We start from the raw sequence: 27952 nt of genomic DNA, 5'->3' as shown, positions 1-27952 counted from the left end.
AAGCAAAATTAAAACACCCAACCCAAATAACCTGCATACCCTGTGGTGTAATTCAGGCACCATCTACACTGCATTACCATCCATCATAACACACGCCATAACAACCAAATAACCAGCGCCATTAAACATTTAGACCGGCCAAGGGATTCACTGAGAGTGGGGAAGACAAAGCTGCCAGGATAGCCTCCTTTAACCTGATAGGCCCCTCATCCATTCACCACCTTGCAGACCAACAGATCGAAGAACATAAAAGAATGTGTGCCAGCAAACAAACCCCACCAGTAGACCCCCGGGACAAGAGGAGAACGGGGGAGGCAGGAACCAAGTCCCTTTTAAATGAGGGAGATAAATCTATTGATTTGTGATTAGCATGCTGCATTACTGTTGCTGCCCCGGAGGATCTGGAAGTGGAGGAGGGTGTAATGGTGAAGGTGGTCAGTGGCATGGCGCGAGATATGGTGATTTCCGTCTGTTTGTTGGTCCATGACGTTTGTCCAGACTAAATTATCTCCACCAACTACTAGATGGATTGCCATAAAATGTTGTACATGGTGCCCATAGGATGAATCCATATAACTTAAGTGATCTCTTGAGCACCAAGATGTAAACATTTGTGGCTTTTAGTAAAATATCTTGACAACAAGTGGAGGGATTGCAATAAAATTCAGCAAAGGTTGACACTGCTGTTTCACATCCTTATGGATCTGGATCACAGTCATACTGAGGCTCATAAAGTTGCTGCTGACAAAGACCAAATTATTCAAAGCACTTTCATACATTACACTCTGTACTGGGGAGTCTGCTGAAAAAGTTACCTTTAAGCAGTGAACTTAAAGTTCATGTAGAAATAAATACAGCTTAATTTGAGCCAAGCTTAGCCATAAAGACTGGAAACAGCTAGCCTGCTGTATCCAAAGGTAACAAAACCAACAAACACCTGTGAAGCTTGCTTGGCCACCTCAAGGCGACGGCATGACTCCAGGAAGTCATTGCTCCTCACTAAGCCATGGCCCTCCCGTCACCTTCTCGTTTGGTAACCCTTCTTTGTTTTTAGTTTTCAAATAAATAAGATACAACATTGATATTTCTAAAACAGTCAAATTGTTTCGATAAGTTTTCCCATTATTGATGGAAATTACCAAGAAGTTAGCAACCGACAACTCGACACGTCACAAATCCAGCAAACGAGGAAACTAAAACCGGGTAACTTAATCCAGCATTGAGAAAGGTTATTGATCAGTAGAGCCTGCCCAATCCGGTCTAGTCAATGTTAGTGCGTGGTTGAGCTCCATTCTGCTGTAACAGGAGACTGGGAAGTCATCACACTCATTAACCCTTTTAGTTGGGCAACATTGAGCAGCAGGCAAAATATTTCTATTTTTCCATCAATATTTCATCACAGGCTCAGGCCAAACAAAGCCAGGGGCTTTGACCGTAATGGTCCCATCTGTCTATAGATCTTGAGGACATCAGTGTATGGGTGTCCTTTGACACCAGAAAATAGGCTTCGAGATCAAGGAAAAGCAATGCACTCTCACTCACAGGATCCACGGATGTTAGCTAGCCTGGAAGGCAAAGTGTATCCTGCTTTATTTGGATGTTTCCTCACAGATGGTCTCTTCATGTTGGAGCAGGAGATCAAGTTTCAAGAGCATGAATGTCAGCTACTACAAATCAGCTCTGTTCAAGTACATCAATGGTGTGATCTGAGCCCCAGTATTCATTAACAAATTAATACCAATCCCAACTGTTGGAAATGTTCCCTCGTAGTTGATTGATTTTCTGTGTTTACTTATTAAGAAAAGTTTCTCATCCTCACATTCTTCACACTTGTATTTTAGATCAGAGGACATGTGCTGATCAACATCTGGTTGTTCCCATTTATCCAACTCCATCTAATGCTATCCATGGATATAAAACGTATAAATATAAATAATTTATCAATATTAAGCCAGCACTATTGGCATGGTATACTGGCCTGTAAATCCTTGTTTGAGAGTGACCTCATCATCTTTGCCAGGCCCATTAGCTTCCTGCACACACCACAGGGGACCCGTCCATTAACCCCTTACCTGCTAAGTAAAGTAGCATCAAGTGAAAGGTCCAGAAAAAACAAGGAGCAATTGGCATTTTATTGGGCTATCAAATATGATACGTTAGTGGTAAAAGCAACACCAAAAAAAAAAGAGAAAAGTAACTGACAAATAAAAGAAAGAAATGAAAAGAAAAGAAAGAAAATCCAGTGATATGACATACTTTCATTACATTTTATGTTTAAGTAGCAAATGTTTAAATTCTCTATGCACAAGTCAAAAATCTGGAGATAGACAAGATACAGCTCCCGGGGCTCAGGTTACTCAAACCATAGTGAAGGAGAGCCACTTCTGTCTCTAAGCGGTGGTAATTAACCCCCATGGTCATTGTTCTTGTCTCATTGTGTTTAAGGAGGAGAGGTCAGTGAACATGGGGCCTTCTCCACACACACAGGCAGCTGAAGAACACAGATTGAATGACCACGAAATATTCGGATGGGTGAAAGACAGTCTGTGTGCTTTGTTCCAGTTATTCTTTTTTTTTTGTTCCCACAATATCACTGTTGCCGAGTGAAAATCTGGCAATTCAAATGGTAATGATTTTTTTTAAATGTTTGTGCTTTTGGGGTTTAAAAAGCTCCATCGTGCCTCGGCTATGAACGAGAGGTCAACAACCGTAGTTGTTTTTCTAGCTCATAAAAAGTACAAAATGGTACCAACATATTGTGCTATTCATTTTTACTGCAGCACCTACCTAGATTTTGATTCACAAGACGCATAAAATTAATTAAATTAGAAAAACCTAACACAATAAAACACAAAGAAAACAGGAAAATCACACAGAAGTGTTTCGAATTGTAATTTAAAAGCAGATTGTCAACTGGCAAGGCATAAAGAGATTATTAAAGATGATACTTACAAAAACAACAATAGGATTATTAGCATTATTAACACATTTTGGATTGGCAGGCTGTGTGAAGATTACTTTAGCTGGCCTGGAAAAGGTCTGTGATTAATCTGGTCCACAATCCATACTAACATCTCTGTTAATCCTTCATTAATGACTTAATAACATATTAGATTTTTGAAAAAGTGAGTAACACAGGTTAATTTATTAAGGGATCAACAATATATCTAACTTCAATATATAGCTATTAGTTTGAATTTACAAACCATATATTAAAGGGTGTCTCATTAGAAAGTGTCAGCAAACATCTTGTCATCAAGTGTCTCTCCACTTTCTTGTTCTCTCAACCCTAGAATCATCCATTTCCAACATGGCTGCTCTCTCATTGCCGGCGGCCCTCTTCACTTCATCTCGAGAGGTCATAGACCCTGATCCTGAACAATAGCGTCCTTTGTACGTGTGCTGTTGGAGAGTGACAAGGACTTGAAGGTTAGTCGACCTGGACTCCTGAGGAGACACGGTCGCACAGGAGCGTCCATTAGGGCTCGGCCCTGTGACGCCGTTGACTTTCATGTTGCGCTATTGTTACACAGCTCTCCCCTGAGAGGTGGACACAGAGTGGGTAATGAGGGGTAATTGGTAGAGGGTCAAGGATGATTAATTCCCTTGGTCAGGTGTCAGCTAGTTTTCATACCTGGCTGGCTGGGTAGACGGGTAGGAGGAAGGGGAAGAGGGGGAATATGAGACGTGGTAGGTGAGCGGGTAAGTGGATGTGTGTGCAGGCGCTCGTACACGCGCAGTCAGGATTGCTAATTAAAGAAGTCTTGGTTTTAAATAAAACTAAGCCCAGGGAGGACCTCTCTTACAGAAGCCATCTTTCTATTCCCAAATCAAAACATATGCACACACACACACACACACACACTGTACGAGACCGCTTACACATCAGCAAAGATTCCTCGAGATCATATCTTTCCAGAAACAAAAGTTGAAAGGTCACCACGATCCTCCCCCTCCAACCACAGAAGCCAGATTGAGATTGATAGCTGTCCCCATCGCTCCAACCTCCCCTTCAGCTTGACTGACTAATCTGAATACCTCTCCATCCATCCCTTCATTCTAACCGGGCAATTTTGAACACTGATTATCTTGCAACCTGTGAGTGCGCGACAGTAAATGCAGGGGCTGGCTGGTAATTGACCAGGCAAAGACTGAGACGCCTGCCGTGTAATTGAGCAGGAGCTGAGGGGCTCTCGCAGGACTGAAAGGGTCTGAGGATCCCTCATTGCCCATTAGACCTGGCGGGGGGTCTCCTGTGTCTGAGGACTCCACCTTAAGGCCCACACCGTATCCAGCACTTCTATGCCGGACTGACTTCTTTCAGTGGTGGGGATTGCACAGAAACAGCTGCTGTGTCCGGCAGACTGAAGGGTGATAGTGTGGCGCATACTGTAGGGGAAATCAATTTGGCATCTTACAATGTACAAACACATTCTCATCTTAAAAACTTCCCGTTAAGGAAGTGATCAGAAAAAACACTTGAATGATTGTGGCCTTCATCTCTGAATATGTGACAGCCATGATGGAGCGGCGTTTGCTCTACCAAGTAAAAGGTGGCTCATCTTCTAGATATTTTCTGCACAGGAACTCATGGCTCTCCCAACACGGACATAAATGTGCTATTTGTACGTCTAGATATCTAAGCTCCTTTGGTTGTTGCATCATTGTTCGTCGTTCCTCTTTCCTCTGTCCCACAAGCCAGGAGACCCCATGCGGAGCGGGAAAATATACAAATGTGGCCAATTGTTTTTTTTTTCCCATCACTTCTGCTCCAGCAGCTATCAGCGAGCCTCATTGTCGATCTACTCCTGTGCCAAACTCATGCACTGCTACCTCTTCATCTACATATTGTAAAATAAGATGCCCTGAAATCTTCACGGGTCAGTGACGATACAGCCCTCAGAGTTAAACAGGCGGACACCAATAAATAGGCTGTCTGCCAAAGACATGAACTATTAATCACTAACAGATTCAAACTGACGGGGGCTGGTGTGCATCTTCACAGTGTTCACATGAAACCTGATCAAGTCAAGAGACTAGGCAGAAAAAACACAATTCATTTCATTTTATTTCTGACACAAATAATTCCTATTTGAAATATTCGTGGTTGTGTGCTGACCAGCTGATGCTAAGAATGAGAAAATACTACAAAATACATACTTTTACAACGCTCGCCCACATTTTTACACAACAGTTTACCAACTAAAGAAAGTGTGCTTGTTACCAACAGTAGACAATAGAGGCACATCGTTGAATACTACTACTAATATTACTGCAACTACTGCTGCTGCTAATGCTGCTGCTACGACTGCTGCTACTGCTGCTTAAGACACGGCGGAGAGAGGAGGGAAGAAAGCAAGATGATTCACTGGACTGCAACAGTTACTTCTTGTGGCTGGAGACACCCTGCAAACGATGGTGTTCCCTCAACCTGTGGAGGAGAAGAAGGACAAGTAATTAAATTGTGATCAAGTCCTGTTTTTAAGACAATTCTTAATCATTTGGTACAGATGATTTACTCTTAAGGGATGCTAACCTGACAGCATTAACCCTGATGAATCCAGAGGCATCACATGGGTCGTAGTCTCCCTGCACGTCCATGCTGGAGTGAAAAGAATAACGATAGAGGCAGGTGAGGCAATGGAGACCGATCTTAAAATGTTTTTGTCTGCAGGAACACAAGAACTGAAGGAAAAAGTTATGGGATATTCTGCTGACAAAATGATTGAAATGTTTGGTATCATTGCAGTAAACATAAGAGACATGGGGCCTCATCAACTACTGGGATAACTGGATCATTGATAATCTACTCTTTTGAAATAATGTTCCTATCGATTTTCCTCTGAATGCGCCTCTTTATCATTGTTTGTCCTGAATGACATGGAATCAATATCGCAGAATGAAAACACGATCATGTACACGGGAACACAACAGACGCTCCTAAACCCATTTTAAAACAATCCCATCATATCAACTGTGAGCTAAGTGACTGAGGATTTTCTAATCTGTTGTTTTTCTCTTCAAGTTTATCCGCTTCTTTAAAAAAGAAAAAAAAGCAAATCTATAACTTGTGCCACTGCGCGTTCTTTGTCATTTAGGCTGTCATCTCGTCTTAGTGTGTGTGAGCGACTCAAAGTGTGCCTGTGTAATTACAGCAGTTTCTACCTGCAGTGCTTAATACACTCCCTCACCGAGTTCTCTCCTCCCTGCGACACCCCCAACTACCAATGTACAGCTTGCACTCCTTCTTCAAAAGCACTTAGCAAAAGAGGAAATTGCCAACAAATGATAGGATAAACACCATAAAAAGAAAGACCGACAACTAAATCATCAACTCTCAATACAAGGCTCCCTACCCGGCACCTGAACACCATTATGAGTGAGTGGCTTTAAAGAATATGTGTGTGTGTGGAAGCATGTGATATTTAGTGTATTCCTTTAAGAAACCCTGCAGTCTAATTGAGAGTGGAGCCAGTGGACAGCGAGGACGGTGACATTTCTGTCTCAGATGGGCGCGGTGACCGGCTGTATTACCACTGTGTTAATGACGCCGTTTACTGTTGCCCGTGGAGAGCCAACAGGATGTCAGCGGGGCTTTCATGCCTAATCTGGTCTCTCTGTGTGTGTGTGTGTGTGTGTGTGATGTGTGCGTTTGCGGCAGGTCCTCTTGCAGTGGCAAAGTGGGTGTGAGAGAAACTGAAGCTTCCAGGTGTATCATTGTCAGGTACAGGACATGCGTGTTGTGATATAACAGCACTAAGTTTTGAATCCCAAATATTAATGTATTTAACAGATGATTATAATTTATCCCATGGTCACTTAGAATCTACCAACATATATACTTCTTTTATTTATCATTCATGTCAAATAATATGTTTTTTTTCGACAGAGGATCGTCAACTCTCACAAGCGGTGCTTCCTCAAGTACATTTGTTCTCGTTAGATAAAATGAGGGCAGAGAAATTACATATTGAGTGTTTTACACCGGGACGGCCAAATCAGAATTTTTCACAGATTTATTCAAAGTAAATATAGTTCAAATTGATTTATGGCTTTCTTTAATTTAAAAAAAACAAACAAACATTTTTTTCCTAGTTTCCTACTCACATTGCGTTGATATTTACAGTTACTGTCGCCTTTGGTATAAAAAAATATATTGTGCAAATTTTTGTATTTTTATTTCTTGACGTTTTTTCACTTTCCAAATTATGGTCTAAGAAATTGAACGGCTGACTTGGAGAGACACGTCTCCTTGTCTCTTTCTGACCTACTTAACTGGCATGACACCCAGGTACTTTCCTCTTAAAAGCCCAGTGAAATCCCTTCTCTCCTCTGGCTGAAAACGCCATTAGCTCTCTGACTCTAGGGTACAACTGGAGAGACTGAAGGGGAGATGGAGAGGCATATGGAGAGGTTTTACTTTGGTCAGCGCTGAGCCTGCCCAGAGGGCATCAGGGGTCAGCATCCTGAACAAACCCACTGTTAAGAGGCCACGGGGGTGCAGTAGGAGGGGTTGGGGGTCGGGTCTGCCCTCCAGGAACTGAGCTTGACACTTCTCTGATGTCTTTGTGAGGCGGGGTCGGTTTAGTACGTTGACGTGGAGGTCATAAGAGAACTTGGGCAAGTGGATCCAACAACAGGCTGGCTGGCAACATGTGGCGTAGCTGCACTGTGCCCAGAGCAGCCAAACACAGCTGTCAAGTCCCAACAAACACACACTTTGATTCAGACACATGGCTTCTTGTGTTTTATAAGCTCACACACACTTTTATTCTGTCCACGCTTACCTGACCAACTCCTCGTTGTAAAGGGACTTGGGTGACTCTCGTCCAAGAATGTAGACTTGACCCTTGAAGACGGACAGCTGTACTTTGCCCTGCACGTTCTCCTGGGACTTGTTTATGCAGTGACGCACAAAATCACACTCTGGACTGTACCAGAAACCTAAGGCGAGCAAGGAAACGGCAACATATTAACAAAAAGTATGGATGTGAAGGTTTGTTCAAAAACAAGAGAAACGATTATGTTGATATTTGTCTTTATACGTATCATTATAAATTGTTATGCATTGGAAAATAGAAACAATAAATAGAAGGAACAAGTGGAGAAAGTGGCTCCTCCTCTATACATCCTCCGTTAGCAGCAGGGAGCACAGAGGTGTGTGTGATGCACACACACACACACTTCCCTCTTTCATGAGCTGAAACTCCTTCTCTAGACTGCCGGTCTCATTTCTGTTCCAGGTGAAGTTCATACACCCCTTTCTTTTGTCCCATTTTGGTGACCTGGCCCATCAATCCCTGAGACAGATGGGCGAGGGACCTGTCTGTATATGTTCAGAGGTCAGACACGCCCCACTCAGCAGGGGTCCTTCTCTCATCAGCGGCTGACCTCCACCTCATCGTCTGGCCATGTTCAAAGACACAATCCTTCCTCGTGTTTATTGCCTCTGGATTGACACACGGTGTCCAAAAAGACAATAGCACACAGGTCCCAGTTGTGTTTATAGTCGACTATTTTGTATTTGTTCTGTCCACGTGTTGCTGCAAGTGTCTTTGTGTGGTGGTTATTTGGAGAAAACAAAATATATATATATTTTTTTCCGTGAACAAGTCATCTTTTATTCCCAAAATGTAATTTAAAAAAAAGCTAATAATTGATACATATGGAGCTGTTTACTTTTCACTTCTCAAATGCTTTTGTGCGTCTGTTCTGTACTTTTCCAAATTGCTGCAAATCATGTCGCATTAATGCAAAAGAGATGCAGGACAGGTGGATTGTTAACATAAACCCTATTGCGGAGTTATTAATGATTTAAACCCACAATGGGTTTAATCTCTGCCCTGTTTCTGAAGGTAGCACCTTTGTGTGTGTGTGTGTGTGTGTGTTTCCCGTCTCTGGAGGGTATAACTGAAGTGGCCTAGTAGTCAGTCTCTAATGGCACTGATCCTCTTATGTGGATGAAGGTGCAGGGGACTGAAGACTGAGCAGAAGGGATGATTAAGACACCTGAGCCAAGAAAAGCTCTCACACACACACACACACACACACACACACACACACACACACACACACACACACACACACACACACACACACACACACACACACACACACACACACACACCTTATATAAACTCCAGAGGGATGTTAAGCTTTCGGACTATCGCCCAAATGATACTGGATTTTTGTGGACGATTGTGCAATGGATTATTAGGAGATAAAAAAAAACTTTTTTTCTCTACATAATCACATAAGATAAACAATGTCACAGATCCCAGAGTTTTTGTTGTCGTTTTAATTTTAAAATGTACTGTACCTTAACACAAAAGGGTGTGGGAGACAATACAAATAACAGCATTCGAAAATCTATCAAATTAAGATGATGTATTATCGGGAGTTACCGTTGTAGACGAGTTCAGAGAACTTGATACTCAGTCCCTGTTTGATCCGACGTACTTCTTTATCCATGGTGAAGGTCTCAATGTCCAAATGGGCCTTCAACAGAATTGTGCCTCCTGGGGTTTCATATATCCCTGATGAACACACAAAAAACCAGCAAAATGAATAATTATCCGCATAAAACACAACGAAAATGAACGGCTCAGTAACTGGATTTATGCACCTGCATAATGTCGTCTCATTCAACATATCTTATCATGATTTCTTACACCTTTTCGAGACCCAAATGATTGTGGCAAATACTGAGATACACATAATTTCCTCCAATACATCCCTTGATCGTCATCATAAGAGGTCATTCATATAAACATCGACTACAAGCCGTGTTCATCTGAACTCGCTTCAAGTGAGCTCTATTAGCCATCAGCCGCCTGACAGACAGGCCTTCACGGTGCTCGCGAAACCTGGACGAGCCTGTCCTGAGTAAATGACAGGGTAGGAGGCCCCTGCCAGCCTGGAGCCTGGACAAGGGCTCTGCATACCCTGCAATTTACCCCCTCTGGACAGGGAGGGAGGGGTGAGGGGAGAAAAGATGAGGTAGATGACAGGAGAAATGAAGCTGTCACTCAAATGTCAGCTAAAACAAAAGGAAGGCAGGGTAAATGCTACCAGACAGATTTGACAACAGAAATGGGAGCTTTATCAATGACATCCATTTTTGTGAGAGCTGGAATTGTGAGTGTTGTTCCCTCACATCATCTGTCAATTTGAATAATATTCACACGTTTGTGATTTAAGCTGTGCCGCCAACCTGCCAAACAGATATTTCTCTACAATCATCACAGGGCGGCCAAATTGTAAAATGTGCGTGGTGTTTTAACTCCGAAACTCTCTTCTGAGATTTACCAGATAAACACCATTTAATCTCTTCCAATCTGGTGAGCAGCGGAGCTCAAATCTGTACGACCCTAAATACTCCAGCACCGTTCCTGATCTGAAAATGGAGAAGCACTTACTTTGTGCTCGCGGCCAAAAACAGAGCTTAGCAATGCTGCTAATTGTCTAAAACCTCAAAAGGCTGCCACCTGAGCTAGAACGGCTTGTGGCTTTTCTGATGATCCAAGGCCACAGAAGGCACGTAGGGACATTTCCGCTGGCTCTATCAGATAAATAAGTTAAAACTGCCCTCCAACACAACTTGGCTTAAGTGCTCCAAAAGAGAGCGAGCTTATCAGAGGGGAGCAAACAATGAAACGCTATCTGGGTAAGCTCCAGCAGTGGCAGTTTAGTTAAGCTGAAAGAGACAACACCCCCAGTGGTTTTGGAGGTCTTAATCTTTCATATGGTTCCTGCAGGTATGCTAACCATGCTGTAGGCCTGAAGGGGTTCAGGTTAGGAATGAACTCTCCCTGAGCTGATCCCTTTGGGCAAACTGTTAGTCCATTATAAAACAGGCGACAAATGTAAATGAAGGCATACACGCATTTTAAAATGGATTACAGCTGAAACAGTTTGTTATTTAGTAGAGATACATTTCTGTACAAATAATTTAAGTAAATGGGAACATAAAAATAAACACAAAATGTTGGGTGTTTTCGCGCTTTTGAAAACTATTGTTTTTAATGCCTTCGTCTCAGAGTTTGACAGCAGCAGCAAGCACTGGCTGTGAGGTCCCCCGTTCATTAAGAGAAGATACAGACATTTCCGACTGCGTTTGATAGACGCACCTCCGCCAGCACCATCACCGGTGCACAGGTCAGAGGCCTGACAGCACTGTGACAGGAGGGAAACGTTAGTCTGGCACACGGGCTGTTGGATGTTTTGTAGCCCAGTGACAACATTCTTGACAAACCATTTCAATCCCCCGCGCCTCCCTGACCCCGCACAAATAAATATGACCCAACACAAATGGGTATGACATGTGCCCATTCAATCCCTCCCATCATCTATTGTGCTAACGCGACTGCCAGTCCTGAGAAGAGCAACATGTACACTTGATGGCAGTTATTCAACCACTTGGACACCTCGTGCTCCACCTCTTCCTACTGCTTCTGTGGAGGAAAAAGCTTTGATCTTTTGTTCAGTCGAGGGGAGAGAAAAGTGGGCTTCCCATTTTCCAATTTCTACCTGCCATGTTGAGCCACAGCTACAAGTCCGTTGGCCAGTCAATTTGCCAATCATAGCACATATGGGGGAAAAGGAGCGTGTGTGTGTGTGTGTGTGTGTGTGTGTGTGTGTGTGTGTGTGTGTGTGTGTGTGTGTTTTTCAAGGCTAAGACAGCTCACTGCCCTTGTATATTAGCTGTGGTAACACATGTAGAGACCTAACAAAGGAGCTTTTCAAGTTGCCTGTTGATACCAAAGAAAGAGAGACAAAAACATCCCTGTGCCACTGCATGTGCACATATGTGATTGACTGTGTATTTGTGTGTATCCAGTGAAGCGTGTGTGCCGTTACCTTGGTCACAGTGTGTGTGTTTTGGGTATGCGTGTGCAAGCATAAGAGAATGGAAATAACTTTGGTGTCTAAGATTCCAGGTGAACCAGAGGAAATCATTTCCTTTGAGGAGTGTGTTTGGCATGCAGCTTTTATGGAAGGGGAATAGCGAGGGTGACAAAAAGCACTCATGTAAAATAACTGCAAATTGCATGAAAGCCCGGGACACTGAAAGGAAAGCTTTTGAATGAATGTTAAATTAAAATATTGAGACATGTTTTCAAAGTGCAAATATGTCCATCTGACTGCCTGTCAGACTAATTTGGCTCAAGAAGAAAAGACGAAAACGTCATAACCGAGACAGATGAAAATAAATATAATTTTTAATTGCTTACCTCTGGACTTCATGCCAATGAAACGGTTCTCCACGATGTCAATCCGGCCCACACCGTGCTTTCCACTAAGAGAAAGACAGAGACGACTTCCATTGGACACACAATTTCACATTAATTTGAATTAGATTAGCCTACATGAAGCCTTCCAGATTACGTCAATTCTGGGCTACCCTACTCGTCAAAAGCATCTGAATACAAAATTAAAGATTTTCATATCAAGCTAGGAAATAATTCACACTATTGTTAAAATATTTCACCTGAGAGCATCATTGGTAAAGTCATTGGTTAACCCTAAAGCTAGCAGAGGCATCTGCTACAGAGTCCCATTTATTCATCATAGCCTCTCCTCAAATATTACATTAGCAAAGCTAAAAAACTATTTTAGTCCCCCCTGACACAGGGAATTAAATCCAAGCCATTAATTCAAAAACAAGTTACAATCAAGTTTGCAATGCACGAAATGAAGACGAAGCATAAACTGATGCCTCATGAAACTCAATGACAACGTGTAAAGTTGATGACAATTTCCCAAAAGAGAAAATCCCAATCGGCAACAGGCTCAAAAGCGCCTCAGGAAAGATGTTTCCTCAGTCAGCTCACCTTCAACGCTTTTCATTTACGCGGACAGTTGGAAAGCAGAGAGGGAGACCGAGTGGAGGAGACGCAGGAGGGAAAACTCTGGTGGGATTTGATCCCAGGCCAGCAGCGACAGACTCACACTTCATTCCAGAGGTGGTGAACTTAACCAATGCTACACCTCTGGGGACACTTGCATACCATCCTGATAGAGGAGTTCTCTCACTGGACATCCAACAGATCATTCATGGAGGTGCTGAAAGTGTTTTTCACTAAATACTTTAGAAAAAAAAAAAAAAAAAAAAATGCTGACCCAATCTCATTGAGGTATGAGAAGATATCCAGCGGGGAGTCCTTGGATTTGCCTTCCTTCACATGGGTCACCTTCACAGGCACTCCTGAAGGTAAAAATAATTGATTCAATGAAATCACACGAACGACATTAAAATAAACACTATTTGACAATTAATTATGTTAAATTCATATGACTTATAGTGTACTTGTGACCCATCTGGTACTGTAATGTATGGCAATAAATGTAAAGGCTTTATAAATTGATTAGACAGATGTATTTTGAAGTAAATCATTTTCATGAACAGACACATTCAGACCACTATTTACAGCTGTATATAGTACCCTATACTGTCAAACATATAACAAGAACATGTTATATATTTTCACAGCCATCAGTGTCATGCATTACTTAAGTGATTATTAATTTTGAGTATGTGATATAACTTTGTACCTTCCAGTATTAGGCCACAGTTAACCAAACCGTTCAAATCTAACAGAGTAAACATTCCTACAAATGTATGCATGAAGCATTTTTAAAAAAGCAACCAATTGGTTGGCTGAGAGTTGCTGAAAGGCAAGTTGATTCAACACAGCGGGCTGATTGTCATACGAGGAGAATTAACAGCAAAATTTAAAAAAAGGCAGCTGAATTTATTCTTGAAAGTATGCTTTTTTGCTCTCATTTTTCCACCATAATGGCGTATAATGATTGTTTTTAATCCCCAAGCTGCATTTTAAAAACGGTCATTTTTAACCTTTATAGGGAGAGAAAACCTGCACCTGAATGAAGTTGTATGGTATCATTCACTATCAGGACAAAATGTTAATTATCTACAAGCAGGGCAACACAGATAAAGTGGTTTTCATCAGGATCAAAAAGTAACCTTTACACATCAACAGTTTTGGAACACGGCTTTTGAAAACAAATGGAAAAATATATTACAAAAAACCTAAACAGCAAAGAGTTGATCAAATCTGTTGACAAGCGCTCGTTATCTCAGTCACTGAAATCAATAGTCGTCAGCTAAAAGTAGAAACCATTACAAAAGGAGGCGGCGAGAAGGGCTAATAAATTCAAAGGCCCTGCTCATTTGAAAGCTGTGAAATCGTGGGCAGGCCTTTTCCTAATTCAATTACACGCGCAGCTTTGTTACCCAAACTCTCTTTAGCGCTGAGATTTTTTTTTGCGCCACTGAGTATTTGTGTGTTCATGCGCATGTGCGGGAGAAAAAAAACACACACTTGCAGATTCATCATCACCCATCATCCTTGTATTATGTTTTTTTTTTTTTTTTTTTTTTTTTTTTTAAAACACCCACACTCGCTCAACACACTTCCTCTCTAAAGCCACTTAAACCAAGTACACATCAATCACTGTCAAGGACCTGCTTATTCATGGCCTTCAATGAGCAACACAGGCCAAAGGTGGAGGCGAGGAAACAAACACGAGACATGAGAGAGTGTGTGTGTGTGTGTGGGGGGGGGGGGTGTGTAGAAGGGAATATAACCATTTGCAGCCTACACAAGAAGAGGAAGTGAGAAAAGATCTGCTGATATTCGCTCTCCATCCATCCGGCGGCGTTGAGTCCTACACATACTTTAGCATGCTTGCAGTTGTCAGTCACATGGCTTTAAAGAGAAGAGCAGCACTTCTGCCTTTCAACCGGCGTTTACAAAGCCCTCACAGGAATGACACGTGAAGGACTTGACAATTTTGTTTTTTTTAGACAAGGGCTTTGTTGATGGCCCATTCTCATATCGCGGGAATGGTGGCGGCTCCCATGGAGGAAGAAAAAGTACCTCCCAGTGCAGGAGAGGGCAGTATGGATGGTGCATTATCAAAACTGCACCCCCTCCCAGATACCTAATAATTAGATTAAAAGTTCAAATAAATTAAGTGTCTGAACGTGGGAGTGTAGGGGCTGGCCTTTCGTCCCTGTGCTCTATTTTTTCCTCGCTCTCTCCATCATGCGGGTTCTATCATTCACTGAGGGGTCTTTTTCTCTCCGTGATCCTTTTCTTCAGTTTTTCGCAGCCTAACAGTGCAGACAATGGAAGCACAGACACAGTTGTAGGAAAAATTACTGCTTTACATTTTTCCACTCTGTCTCCTTTTCCTCTCCACCTCTTTGGCATGAAAGGAGGGAGGGATGACATTTTTTTTTCTTTCTTAAAAAAAAAAGGGAGAGAATCGGGGAATGGAGTGTTTGACGGGGGAAAAGGTTGCTGTCGTTAAATATTCTTTTTTAATCAGTGAGAAAACTTTGGTGAGAAAGGCAGGGATGAAAAGGTGGGAGGGGGAATGAAATGAAACATTCTTTTGCTGATCTTGTGCTCAGAGGGAGGAGTAGGCTCGGGCCTTTGTGTGGACAACTAAAACAGCTTTTGTCATAGGGTGCTCAATAAAGGCACAGAGAATATGTGTGAAAACGGAGCACAGGCCTGCAAAGAACCCGCGAAACCAGACCAGGCTACACCACTGCCCCACTGTTTTACAAAAGCCCATCTCATCTCCAGACGAACCAGCACCAACCTACTTGTTTTATAGTTAAACATTTTCTTTGGGGGAACTGGTAAAGTGTTTCCAGTTTCCCAAAGAACATATCCGCAACACCATTTCAGTGCAGATACGTTTGAGCACAGAATGCCATTTTCATTAACACTTCTTAGCTGCTTTAATGGTCAGATATATTCCCACCAAATCTTCTGCCAGCCATATATATTACAACATAAAGCTGCCCATCAAGCCCATGTGATCAGAGGAGCCAGTGTCTCTCAGCCGATTGATGTCAGCGCTCTGCAGCCTCCGCTACTGACAAGGGATGAAGGGACATCTGTGCCGTTCGCCCCAGGCAAGGATGTTTCTTGCCATATTCTCTTTACGCAAACATGTGACACTTTCCACTATTCAGCTCAGCCCTCACGGCAATATATCTAATGAGCGTTACTCCAGCCCTGAGGGGCGGCATGGTGTATTAGCTGGACTTAAAACTTCCGGCCTGTGTGTGTGTGCCCCCGGGCCAAACATGGCAGCTTTGGACCAACTAATGCTGTGAGGGGTTAAGGATAAGTCTGGGTGGTCAGGAATGGTGATAAACTGCCTCCGGGTCAGCGTGAGAGCTGTAGCCCTGCGGCGGTAACCATCAATGTTAAGTAACATGAAGGGACGTGGACTCTTACTGATGCAATGTCGGAGTTCAGAACTGATCTTTCAATAAATGCTAAGTGTGTGAAGTGTCTTTTGCAGTGTGTGTGTGTGTCAACAATACTGCAACCTATCAATATTGATAGGTGACACGTTTCAGAAACTAAGCCTGGATAGAGTCCTGAGATTTTTTTAAATTAAGTTTAAAAGTTAATATGAATAATTATTTTTTTGGCCATTACATTTTGGAAACCGAAAATGTGAAAAGAAAAGCAGCAGACTGAGAGAACAAGTGACGCATGACGCAAGCACAAACCGTTTTCAAACTCTATCTCCAGGACATCGGGGGTGTTGGGAGAATCTTCCGGGTTCTTGGTCATCAGGTACAGGTCGGCCGGAGCATGAATCTGAAAAACACACAAAAACACACACTTACCCTCTATTTCACACACTTTTATTTTCTTCAATGAATAACCAGGACCTTCTGAGACCTCATCAAACAACATGACCACGGGCGAGGCGACTATTGAGTGATGTGATAACGGACAACTCGAGACATAGCGGGAGAAGAAAAGAGAGGATGAGGCGTGAAAAAGGAGAAACCTGAAAACACCATCAGGAGTTGAGCGAGGACAAAAAGAGAGAAGAAAAAAAAAATCAATGTCCCATTTTTCTCCTCTATTTGGTTTCATTTTCCCTGCATGGCCTTTCACCACAGGGGGAGGCGGGGAAAAGTAGGGTGCAGAGAGAAAGAGAAAGATACTGGGAGCGGGCAAAAGAAAGAAATGACTTGCATCCCCAAAAATAGTGAACACTTGTCAAAGCACACCAGATAGTACGACAGAATATATTTGAGCAACAGTGTGTCCTCAATAACATTCTGCTTCTCGGTAAAATCTGCCAATTCCATCATGTGCCCGCGGTTCTTCCCTCCCCGTCTTCACTTCCCTTTAATCTTCCAGTTTTACAGTTTTGATTTTCTGAGTGACATTTCCTCCATTTCATCTTCAAATGAAGCATTTTCGCTAAATGGGCATCACACAACAAAGCCTTAAAGTCCACACCCTAAATCCACTAAAGTTGTCCCGGGTGACAGATGTTTGTCGTTTTTCCAGATGGTGGGAGCCAGGAACGATTTCAGTAAGTCACGGTTGGGACCTAAAAGAGCGTGGCGGTCTGACGTGTCTGCCCAGCGATGTGGCCCTCCAACAATTACACAGCATTAGGACAAGACGATGGCCAATGTCTCCTGAGCTGAAGCAAATTGCAGGGGGACTATGCAAAATAACTACTGGGCGCATTTAAATGGAAAGCTTTACCAGACACTAAATCATCATACAATAACTAATCGGCATCCGCTCGTCGCCTGTCAGTGAAGAGAAAACGAGCAGCGCAATCACTTTGCTTCCTTTTAACTAAACACCAAAATTGACTGAAGGCGCCCGTCTTCCTCTCCTTTATTTTCTGCCTCAGTGCCCTGAAAGATGCCAAATGAGAGCGAGCAGGAGAGGGGTGAAATGACTCCCCTAAAAGGCCTTTTGATGCTCTTTGAGGGGGGAAGATGGACTGAATTTTAAATACTGGAGAATATGAATGTCTATGTATCTATGGCTGTAAATGATTGGTTCTTATGTTTATTGTTTAAAAAAAAGTGTATCATAACTGAGGCACTGTCTTTAGGCTGGTTGTGGTTGCTAAATTACGTGAAAACTTGTTACATATTACTTCTATGGTTTTGCATTAATTAAACAAGCAGCTCTAACTCTTTCTACCCAAAAACATGTACGTGTATCTTTATAATTCAGCTTTGGGTGTATAAAGATTTTGATTTCTGGTTTAGAAAGAATTTTAGTTTACTTCCAGAGTATCAAAATATCCCTTTATATCCCGAGTGAGTGTCTTTAAAGTGTGATTAACTGCAGTATGGCTTAGAAAAAACAACAATTTCCCCTGTGCACTTTTAAAATGTATACAAATTCATGGCTCTGGTTGAGAAATGCTTGAAAACTCATGCATACTCCAACCCACGAGAGCTTAAACTTACTATTGGTCGATTGGATACAAAGAAAAAAAAAGGAAAAGTACGGGGAATGGGCTCGTTTCCAGTGTGCCAGAGATCAATGCATTTCAATTCAAACCCCCTGCAGGTGGACCTGTCCCAAAGCCATGGCCCTGAAAGAGTGGAAAAGGTAGCGGCAGAGAGGGCGGGGGCAGGGGGTATTGGTGGGAAATGGGGCATGAAGCGCACCATCATGTAGCACAGAGCAGCTCCTTTGGCAGTCTTTGCTTCTGCCATATTGTTGTGCTAAACGTGGCCCATACAGCACAGAAGAAGGCTGACGCATGAACTTAAAGCAAGTAAATTTCTATCTTTCCACATATTAGTTGCCTCATTGGTTTTCAATCGAAGCCAACGGAGCCAAAAGAGGCAGAGGTGGCAGGAGGGAGAGGGGTAGGAGAGGAGGGGAGAGTTGAGAGGGGGGTAGGAGAGAAGAGGATGGGGGAAAACATCTTTGGCGCAATGGGTTGGAAATGACACTTAAATCACCACGTTTCAAGTCTGTCCTTCTCTCTTTAAAATGCAAACATGGCAAATTGAGACAAGAATAAAACAATATACAAACAATGTGCTGAAGAGATATCTATATTCTTAACACCAAGGATGTTTTGGTTACTGTTAGGGCCTCGGCTGAATATAATCAGGACAACAAGCACGACGTAGAGGAAAAGCTATGGATAAAGGGAGCTCTCGCTAAGTATTACAGGTCAGACCAATCAGACCCGAGGGCGGCGAAGGCACATGACAAACGCTGACCTCCTTGCTTCAAAGCACACATTCACATGCATACATACACCTACAAGCCCACTTCCTTCCCCTGGGGGCAGTCTTCTGTCCATCCTTCTTTCCAGCCGGCCATGCGACCAGCAGAAAACAAGTTTTCATTTCCTCTAGGTGTGCGGAGGCCTGGCGTCACGCTCCTTTACTCCTGGTCAACACGAGCAGCGGCCCATCAGCCCCCTGATCAAAGAGCGCAGCGGGCCCGAGGAGGCTCACTGACACGAGCTATAATTAAGACTGAGGTGATGTTTTAATGACTCAGGACGAGTGTCAGGCTGCCTCAGGCTGAGCCCTGACTGCTCATGTGTGGAGAGACAGGAAGTAGTGGGCGGACTGTGGAGTCTATTAATTGGCATACGGCTGATCAAATTGGATGAATATAACATACAAGGGACGTGGCATATGCTCGATAATATTGCAACGCTGGTATATATTCCTACTCTGGAACATTAAATTCAGCAACATTTATAGATTAAATAAGAAAGTGGGAATGTTATTTATGGCTAATTGTGTATATGTATGTATATATATATATCCTGTATATTCTATATATCCTGTATATCCAATACTGCTATGAAGCAGACCTGTTAACTGCTTTGCAACATTGCCTACAATGGTCAAAAACAAGCAAAGATATTGAAGACATATCATCTCAGGCATATAATCCAACTCCGACAACAAAACCACAGTTTTATGTCGATGCATGATTTGCTCAACTTAACATCAACCATTAGCTCAACGCAGTCAACAGGTAACTGCTAATCGTATTAAATGTGACTTTATGAACATGATGGCAGACATTGCCCTGGGCGCATGTCTTCACATAGGTTAATGCTGCCAGATGGAAGTTAGTAAATACAAAAAAAGTCACCGGGCCATTGTGCTTCAGGTTTGGGGTTATCAGGAAGGATACCGTGTTAATCATAGAGTAACCTGAACTCTGCTGACTCTTATCTACAGGAGAACATATGAGCGACCATTCGGACATTTCCTAATCTGACTGTGTTGAGCAGAGAGGGGCCTTTGTATCACATGTGGGGGCGTTGTGGGGTTTGAATAGTTGAGGTCCACCCTGAGCCTTAAGGGCTGTAACTGGAGGAGAGAGAGAGGCCGATACAGAGGGAGATACTTAGAACATGATGACCTCTTTAAGATGACCCTACAGGTCGATCAAAATCTGTCATGTTGGTTTGAGCATTTTGGTTAGAAATCCATTATGTTATTGCAACACTGGCTCCTGCTCGTCAATTCAATAACTTCCTGCTTTGAATTGCAGTTAAAATAATGTTAAAAGCTGGAAATTCTGTTTAGATATATTGTTGTTGAGATGTTTACTCTGACCCTAATTATCAAACACTTTGCCAGAGGGAGGAGAGGGGGGTGGGAGGACAGAGGTTGTGGCCACTGACAATTTCGCAATAATCACAGCTTGTTAAAAGTTCAAAATACAATTTTGTGCCCTGGGTAATGTATTCAAATCCTTTTACCACTCTGGACCCCTGCACCATAAATATTTCATTGTATTTAATGCCATTAATCGATTCAATATTGGAGTAAATGGTCCAAAACAAAACCCCTGAATGAACCGGTTGCACAATACTGTCATCGTACATCGCTATGCTATTGAGACGGTTCGCCTCATTCTTCTTAAAACCATTTCTCCACAGGCCGACCAATGAAGAAGCAGCGGAGGGGTGGGAAAGGGACAGAGAGCGAGAGTGAGATAGAGGTCTGCGAGTTACAGTGGCCCTGCCCCTGCATCTCCACTCCAGCAGCGCGGGACCCCCTCGCCTCCATGTGACACCCCGTCCATTGGGGACTCATCTGTCTGGTGCGCCGCCTTTGTACTTTACTGTTACTGGTGACATTTTGGTGTCACGGTGTCACGATGAAATGGCTCCCCTCCCACGTCGCAGCCTGCGGCGCCGCAACCAGTGGAACAATGAGGTCCCGAGGAGTTGGGGCTGGAACTCAGGAGGCCCCAGCTGGGCGCAACGCCCTAACCCTTCCCCCTACCCGGCTCCCATGAAATCGGGAATTAGTCGAAGCGTTGCTGACGACAAGTCAGTGTCTGTGTGTCCCGGGCTCTTCCCAGGGCCCGGCGAAGACCCGGGGTGAGGAGAGACACAGACACAGACACAGCGACCAAGGGATGGGAGCTTTGGGGGTCACTGGGGGCAACCTGTATGTACTGCTTTGACCCTTGACCCCGGCAGAGATCAAACTCTGCCTCACCCATGGAAATGTGGGAGCGTGGTGTTGGTCCCGGCTGGTGCTGGCATGGGTCAGCAGAGGAGACAGTAACTTCACTTCTGTAATATTTTTACTGTTGAGGATGCATTTTAACAGTACATGTGTATGCGTGTGTATTATTTTATGTGTCTGCTGTCGTGGGAATGACAGCGAACATTACGTGTGTGAGAGAGGACAAAGGGGATTTTCTTACTGTACTGTAAAACTGTTCCAATTTAAAAATCAATTTCTGTGTTGGATGACAAACGTTCAGTGTAATTTTGATTCATAAAAACCAGGTACTGATCTAAAGGGAACATCGACTGTCCAGATGTCCAAAGACTTTGCATATAAATCTGTTCAGGTTTATGTTTTCACTGTCACCGTCGTGTCAGCGATTAGAACTAAGCATACAAATTAAAGTCAGTATTGTCACATTTGTGTGAAATAACATTATGTTATACAAGAAGAGCGACTTTCTATGTATTCAACCAGTGCTTTTTCATAACAGTGTTGACTGTATATGCAAAGACATTTCTGTAGTGTCCATAAATGTGTGGGTTTCATTATTATCACATTTCAAAAGGCTGAAACAAGAGGAGGAGTTAAAAAAACTACAAATAGAACTGATTTTTGTTTAATTTGGAGACGTGCCATTGTGAACTGGTCTTACCTTGGGATTCTCCAGGATGCCAGACTCATAACTGTGAAGAAACAAAATACAGAAAATGACCTCCGATAAAAAACAAGAAAATATTGAAAGAGGCTAGAAAAGGTGCATGGCAGCAGCCGTACCCACCTTATATGCATGAGGTTGGCGTCCATGCTCCAGGGGGCCTTAGGAGTGACAGGCACAGGGATGCCATGTTCCTACAGTTTGACAGAGAAAGCGTGTTGTTATGTCGCATCCCGTTTGCTGGAAGCTAACGGCACCTGAAGGTTAGAGTCTATTTCAAGCGGCTGTTTGTTTTTGCGTTACCAAAAAGCTCCACACAAACAAACAAAAATGAAGACATATATTCAAAGGAAAAGTCAACAACTCAGTGTTTTAAGATTGTATGATTTCACCAGCGCTCCAGAGGCCAACAGGAGAGTGGTGTTCACTGAAAGAGGACCACCCTCTAGTGGGGAAACCGGTCAAAAACTACCATCTAATGAGACCATGTGAACAAACTGCCAATAACTGAGTGTGAGGTCTGAATAACACAAGTCTGGGTATGGTAACATAACTGTTAATATAATCATGAGTGTGAACTTGATTGACAAGACAATAGGGATGTAATAATACATTTTTATTGTATTTTTCACATAATAAATCTAAAATGGTGAAGAGATTTAAGGGTTACATTTTTTGTGAAGAAACTATTGAGGTAGATAACACTTAATTTATATTAGGCTGGCTATAGATTTGAAAAATAATTAATCAAATATTGGGAGGGCTGTATCATACAATGAGAGCACTATATGGTTATCACATAAGGAGAGTAAACAATTCATAGATATATTAGAGTTTTATACGATACAATAACCAAGGCGGATATTTCTGGTTCAATGTAATCACTGCTTTTCTTTTAATATGCTGCTGATAAACATTTCCAAACGCTTCAGACAAAAGGAACCAAAAATTTCCAATTAGATACTTTTATAAACTTAAATGTTCATCTGAAATAAATGCAGTACTTTCATCTATCACAAGTTGTTGTTTGGTTCCAATTTTAGGTCACTACTTTGTGCTGTTTTGGACATTTCATACATAGACCAAATGGGGAATCAATAATTCTAAATCAATGGAAGATATCTTAAGTCATGTTTAGTTGGCCCTAGACACCACCAAAATGCACTATAACACGTCAGGGATAATACGTCAGATTTGACGGCGTTACCTTAGCATATTCCATCAGGTCTAATCTCCCCCGGAAGCGGTTGTAGAAATCAGGGATCCTCCACGGTGCAATGATCTGAGCGGCACCAACAGAAGGAGAGAGAATCAGCCCGGCTGCAGCACCATCATTAACAGATGCCGTACTGTAAAACAGCCAACTTACTTCAACTTCAGGGTAAAGGGCGTAGCACGTGAGCTCAAAACGAATCTGGTCATTGCCCTAAAAGACACAAACACAACGGCTCAGCTTCATGTGCCACAAGGAAGTCAATGTTCAGCTGTAGTTATGTTCAGTTTAAAATCAACAACTCTATCCGACAGTGTGCACAGTAACAGATCATTATATTATTCATTTAATTGTTTGTCTTTGATAGGTTCAGAAAATAAAGTATTTAGCTATTTACCAAAGCTCAAGTTGACATATTTGAATAACCATCATAGAATATAAAAAACACCAAAAGACATACAATATCCTAAAAAAAAACCCAACTATAATAATGTTGCAGATTACTTTTCTGTCAATGTTCTTATTGATTAATTGCCAATTAATTGACCGGCACTAGTGCACTGTTGAGCGTTGATGTTTCCTATATTTGGATTGACATGTGACATATGATCACATCCCGTTTGTGTTTTCAGTCCAATATTTTCTTAGCGTCTCTTTTTTCATTAATCAGCATCAAGATGCAAACTAAAATGGAAAAAAGGGAAGCAAACTGCATTGTCTTAATCATGACATTCAAAGAGCACAATACATAAGACAATGAATAAACACAGTTGATGTTAGGAGGTATTATCTGAGCTCTGTATTGTAGCTTTATGGTGTGGTATCTGTCTCCATCTCCAGGCTCAATGTGGACACTGCATTTTAGACTGACTGAACAAGAAATAATACTAAAATATTTGTAAAGGCATATTAAAGCAATTCAAATACATATTTCTTTTGAACTCAATCACAATGCAAAACAATTCTACTACTTGTATAACTTAACTTCAACTTAATCCGTAAAAACCTTAGTTATCATTATCATTTTGTATTAAAAACTTCATTGATCGCTGCTCTACATAAGAACGCCCTGACTAAAGTTGATATCGTAAAAAGCTCTTGATATTCCTCCAAACCACAAAAAAATAGAGAATGCCGCGTGATTCACAGCCGATCAGGAGGTAAAACGTCTCAGTGACACATGAACACGGCCAACATGGCGTGAGGGAAAGACAGATGTTTGGAACAAAGTGTCCACAGACTTTACTGGAATATCAATGTGAGAGGCGTACAGATTAAGCTGTCAAATTCGGCATTAAAATCCAGACTGAAATTTAAAAAAAGATTCACTCACTGCTCACTCATACTAATCAGGAAACTATTCAACAGGCCTCCAGAGCCAAAACACATTTGCATTTTTCTTTGATTTGCAGTGACTCATTCAGCTGACGGTTCAGTGCAAATAAAGGAGCAGAAGATAGCGATGATCACATCTGTTTTAGAATTGCAGGAAACATCCATTTACATATAAAGAAAACATGACTGAAGACAATGACACTCTCTGAATGAAGTGGCTATATGGAGGGTAGATTTCTGAGTCACTGTTTGGTCAAAGAAAGTTAATTTTCAACCCTGCAAACCTGGCCTAAATCCACGTCCCCAGACTATGGACAGTGACCTTATTGGTTTGCATTTAGGAAAGACTGACGGGGAGGGCGTCCTCGTGGATCAGTCACACAGCCTGTTATCACAATGCTGAGGGTTCAATACCTGGACAGAAAGATGGCTTTAGTTCTGTATCACCCAGCAAACTTACTCTCTTCTGTCTCAGCTGAAGCATAAAAAGGTAATAAAATGTAAAAATACTTTAAGTAGATTTAATTTGGGTTGTGGATTTAGTCACAGAGCAGATTATTGGATGTTCTCCCTCCTCAGAGTCGTGTCTTGTCCCGTGTCTTGGTTTACCTTTCCCGTGGCCCCATGGGAGACAAACTGGGCACCCTCTCTGCGAGCAATCTCGACCTGACTGCGGGCGATGCAGGGCCGAGCTACAGCCGTGCCCAGCAGGTAGCGGTCCTCATAGACGGCGTTGGCCTGAACCGCGGGCCAGATGAAGTCCTGCACAAACTCTGAACGCAGGTCCTTAATGAAAACCTACACAGGAACAAACATCAGGACACACAACCGGTGTTTAATGTTAAGTCTTCAGTCATAATGTACGGGCAATTTTCAATGTGAGAAATATTGAATGACATCTTTCCCTTCTTGGAACAGAAATAACGGATGATTTCTTTTGTTCCATTAATTATGGATGAACTGAATTTGAGATCGTATAGCAATTTCTTTGTTTATTAGATATATTATGAATGAAATATGCAGTAGCATATTTCATTCATTCAGTCTCTTACCTTCTTTGCGCCGAGCTTTTCTGCCTTTGTCTGGGCTGCTTCAAAATCTTCATCTTGCCCAATGTTGGCCTGGAGAGAGACACACATTTAATTGCACATCACAGTGACTCAAATACATACATTTTCACAAATACTTGCAACGGAAACTAAACGGTGCCGTCACTTTCGATTAGAGCTCCTGTGGAATAACAAGCAAGGCCATCTATGTACAGACATGCCGGCTCATGACTGTGCATGTGTTAATTCTGCCGATCCGTGATCTTGTAATTCAGATCACATCTGTTCCTACATTCCTGCAAAGACATGATACTACTCTCGTAAACAGACCGGACAAACTTGTCGGACAAATTCGGATATTGGCAGTACTATATTATATGAATTTCAGTGCCAGAGATTTTGGATGAGTCACATCCAACGCTCCAATTCAATACATATTACAAAACCTCAATATGACAGTCAGCGGCACCAAGTCGACTCATTCCCATTACTTACATATCCGGCGCTTTATTTAAGTTAATGCTACTTACACATATCAACATTGCAAATTAAAAAAACTCATCTTTTCACATGACAGTGCAAGCAATAAGCAGTTATCATTGTATACTTCTGCCTGCCTGCTGACATAATTGTCTCTGACAAGTTGAGACAAATGCATAGTTTCATCAGACAATTGATTATGGATTGGATCAGTGACTGCTATTCTTCTTCTACTCCCCTGGAGAGCCAAATCTAAAAAGAGGGCTGCACCTCACTTGTCACAGCAGTGAAAAGACAATCCCGCTCCCTCCCTCCCTCACTCCCACACCACCATCACCACACCGACCCACAAAGCCACTGATAGAAAAGTTAGGAGATCTGCCTGCTTTGCATTTCTAAACTGCCTCCAGGCAAAAAGTAAATCCAGCTAGATCTGTGTTGTCATTATGAAGCCAAATCCTGTGAGGTTGGGAGTTAACTGATAATAGCTCAGACTGTTTTTTTGGGCCACAGCCAATGCAAAACCCTGACATGCCTGTATGACAGGTATGCCTGGAAACAGTAACTTGTAAAATTTCAGTGATGTATGGTGTGACAAGAGAGGTTGGAAGCACATTTAACAGACACCCCTTTCCCATACACTGGTCCCTAAACCTTACCAAGAACGCGATTACATCGTAGCCCTGTTCCTTCAGCCAAACCAGAATACAGGACGTGTCCAGTCCACCGCTGTAAGCCAGAACCACGGTTCCTTTAGACATGCTGAGGGATTCACTCACACAGGTGGAGCAGCTGTTGAGTGGCAGGAGAGAAAAAACAACAAGGAGGCCATTGTGTCATCACTAGCTGGGGAGGAAATGTAAATGTACAACATGAGTGAACTAACTAGGATCTCTGAAGAATAATGTCATTTGACTATGAGGTGTTTTTTTTTTCAGATTGTTTGCACATTGGGAAAAAGAAATGCATTGAGTAAAAACAACACATGCAACACGCGTTTTTAATGAATGATTTATGAGTGCAAATATAAATCAATCACTTCAATATAATTTTCGCCAGTGATCGGAACATAAATGGATGATCAGCATTAATCAGGCGAAAAAGAAAACGTGACGTATTTTGCCAAACACGACGCGTGTCCGTTAAAAAAAAAACAGTCGTCATTGACTACGACTTGATGCTGCTGTGATCGACAGATAAAACATTACATTGAATTAAATACAAAGAGCAAACAAGAAAGAGGGTCGTACTTACGGGAGAGAGGTGCGCGCGTTATCCACAGACCTTGTCGCCGCCGGTGAGAACTGGAGGAGAGCAGCTGCAGCGTGTTGGGTTAAAAGGCTTCAGTCCCACTCACGTTGCATCATCCATTCACAAATTAGTAAAGATGCTCTCGAGTTGCATTGTGGGAATTGTAGGATGCAGCGATTGGCGTCAGAATATCTAGACTTCAATTTATAAATAGTAGTTCAGTATTTTAGAGCTGGGCCCCCTCCAAAAAAATACTGTGATGATGCTTTAATGATTACATTCAAGAAATAAAACAAGGTTTTGTGTCACAAATTCATATTCATTTTGTTAGACTTTTCTCTAACCGTTGCCATTTATGTGAATAATGGGTACTTTTGACATCTTCTTGCTACAACTTGTTCAATAAATGAAACCAGATAAAAGGTTTGGAGAAGAAATGTCTCTTTGGTGGAGGAAACTCATCTGGGGGATTTTGCTCTTGGACAGCACAGACTGGGATATTTTCAGGACTGCTACCAACAGTCTGGCTGAGTACACATGAGGCTGGGACTTCTCCATACATCAGCTTGTGTGAAGACAGCTATATACCATCATGCACCAGCAGGAAGTAAGAACCACAACAAACCCGG

General features: G+C 42.3%; 1 protein-coding gene across 1 annotated transcript; it reads right to left on the bottom strand.

Moving 5' to 3' along the window:
• Nucleotides 1-5050: 5050 nt before the first annotated feature.
• On the bottom strand, nt 5051-27435 carry ass1 (argininosuccinate synthase 1). The gene is made up of 15 exons (XM_068574287.1): nt 27327-27435; nt 26732-26864; nt 25596-25664; nt 25153-25341; nt 23365-23421; nt 23203-23277; nt 22119-22189; nt 21993-22023; nt 16565-16655; nt 13123-13207; nt 12234-12298; nt 9405-9536; nt 7788-7944; nt 5537-5602; nt 5051-5431 (listed from the first exon to the last, which is right to left on the bottom strand). The coding sequence occupies exons 2-15, from the start codon at nt 26831-26833 to the stop codon at nt 5383-5385; spliced, it is 1239 nt and encodes a 412-aa protein (XP_068430388.1). The 5' UTR covers nt 26834-26864; nt 27327-27435; the 3' UTR covers nt 5051-5382.
• Between the last annotated feature and the right edge of the window lie 517 nt (nt 27436-27952).

This window comes from Clinocottus analis, unplaced genomic scaffold (assembly GCF_023055335.1).
Source record: "Clinocottus analis isolate CAN_PGR_092001 unplaced genomic scaffold, fCliAna1.0.p SCAF_13, whole genome shotgun sequence".
NCBI lineage: Eukaryota > Metazoa > Chordata > Actinopteri > Perciformes > Cottidae > Clinocottus > Clinocottus analis.
This window is presented reverse-complemented; position numbering and strand designations above follow the sequence as displayed.